General features: G+C 55.9%; 1 protein-coding gene across 1 annotated transcript in view; it reads left to right on the top strand.

Moving 5' to 3' along the window:
• Nucleotides 1-63: 63 nt before the first annotated feature.
• OCRL (oculocerebrorenal syndrome of Lowe) overlaps nucleotides 64-694 on the top strand; it is a gene marked incomplete at both ends in the record, with an annotated part of 16,334 nt that continues 15,703 nt past the window's right edge. The window contains one exon of the mRNA XM_010010729.1: nucleotides 64-140. Coding sequence (XP_010009031.1) covers nucleotides 64-140 — 77 coding nt within the window. The remainder of the gene's footprint in view (nucleotides 141-694) is intronic.

Genomic DNA, 694 nt, shown 5'->3' with positions numbered 1-694 from the left:
CTGCCGCCGTATGTGAGTGGGGAGCTGCTCCTTTGCTCTTATAAGCCTTTCTCCCGTCTCTAGGATAGTTATCCAGTCCCAGGAGGACAGCTCCGATCCGGATTACATTCCCATCAACAGCCACTTCAGATGTGTGCAAGGTACTGCTGCTGGAGCCAGCACCACTGCGTGTCAGCAACCCCAAACTGCTGGCGGTTGTAGGTCTGTCTCTCCTGGTGCTGGTTTCCCCTGAAACTAAAAGTCACCACTCATGGAATGCTGGTTCCTCCTCACTGCACGGGTTGGCTTTCCCTGGGGAAAGCGGGGGGTGGGGGGTGGCTCATCAGTGGTGGGCTTGATGTCAGGCAGAGCCTGAAATCTGGTGCCTGCTGATGTCTGTCTGTGTGTTCCACGAGAGCTCTAGTTGGGAGCTTTGGTCTGGTTACTGCATGTTTAGATTAGAACTTCTGTAGGGGCTGGTGAGCTGTCAGCTCCCAGCCACGGAACGGGACAGAGCTCCAGGCCTTGCCCTGGGAGAACTGGAACAGCAGCGCCCATCCCTGGGGCACTCGCTTGTCCAGGAATGAAAGCACCTTTTCCTGGGCTGGCTGAAAGCCTCTGTGCAACCCAGTGTGGTTCTGCGCATCACTTCGGTGTGTAGGACAAGCTCTCAAGTTCATTGTCAGGTTGGTCTTTCCCGGAGTGATGCTGAACC

This window comes from Nestor notabilis, unplaced genomic scaffold (genome assembly GCF_000696875.1).
Source record: "Nestor notabilis isolate BGI_N333 unplaced genomic scaffold, ASM69687v1 scaffold9603, whole genome shotgun sequence".
Taxonomy (NCBI): Eukaryota; Metazoa; Chordata; class Aves; order Psittaciformes; family Psittacidae; genus Nestor; species Nestor notabilis.
Note: the sequence above shows the minus strand (reverse complement) of the source record. Positions and strands in the feature narration are given on the sequence as shown.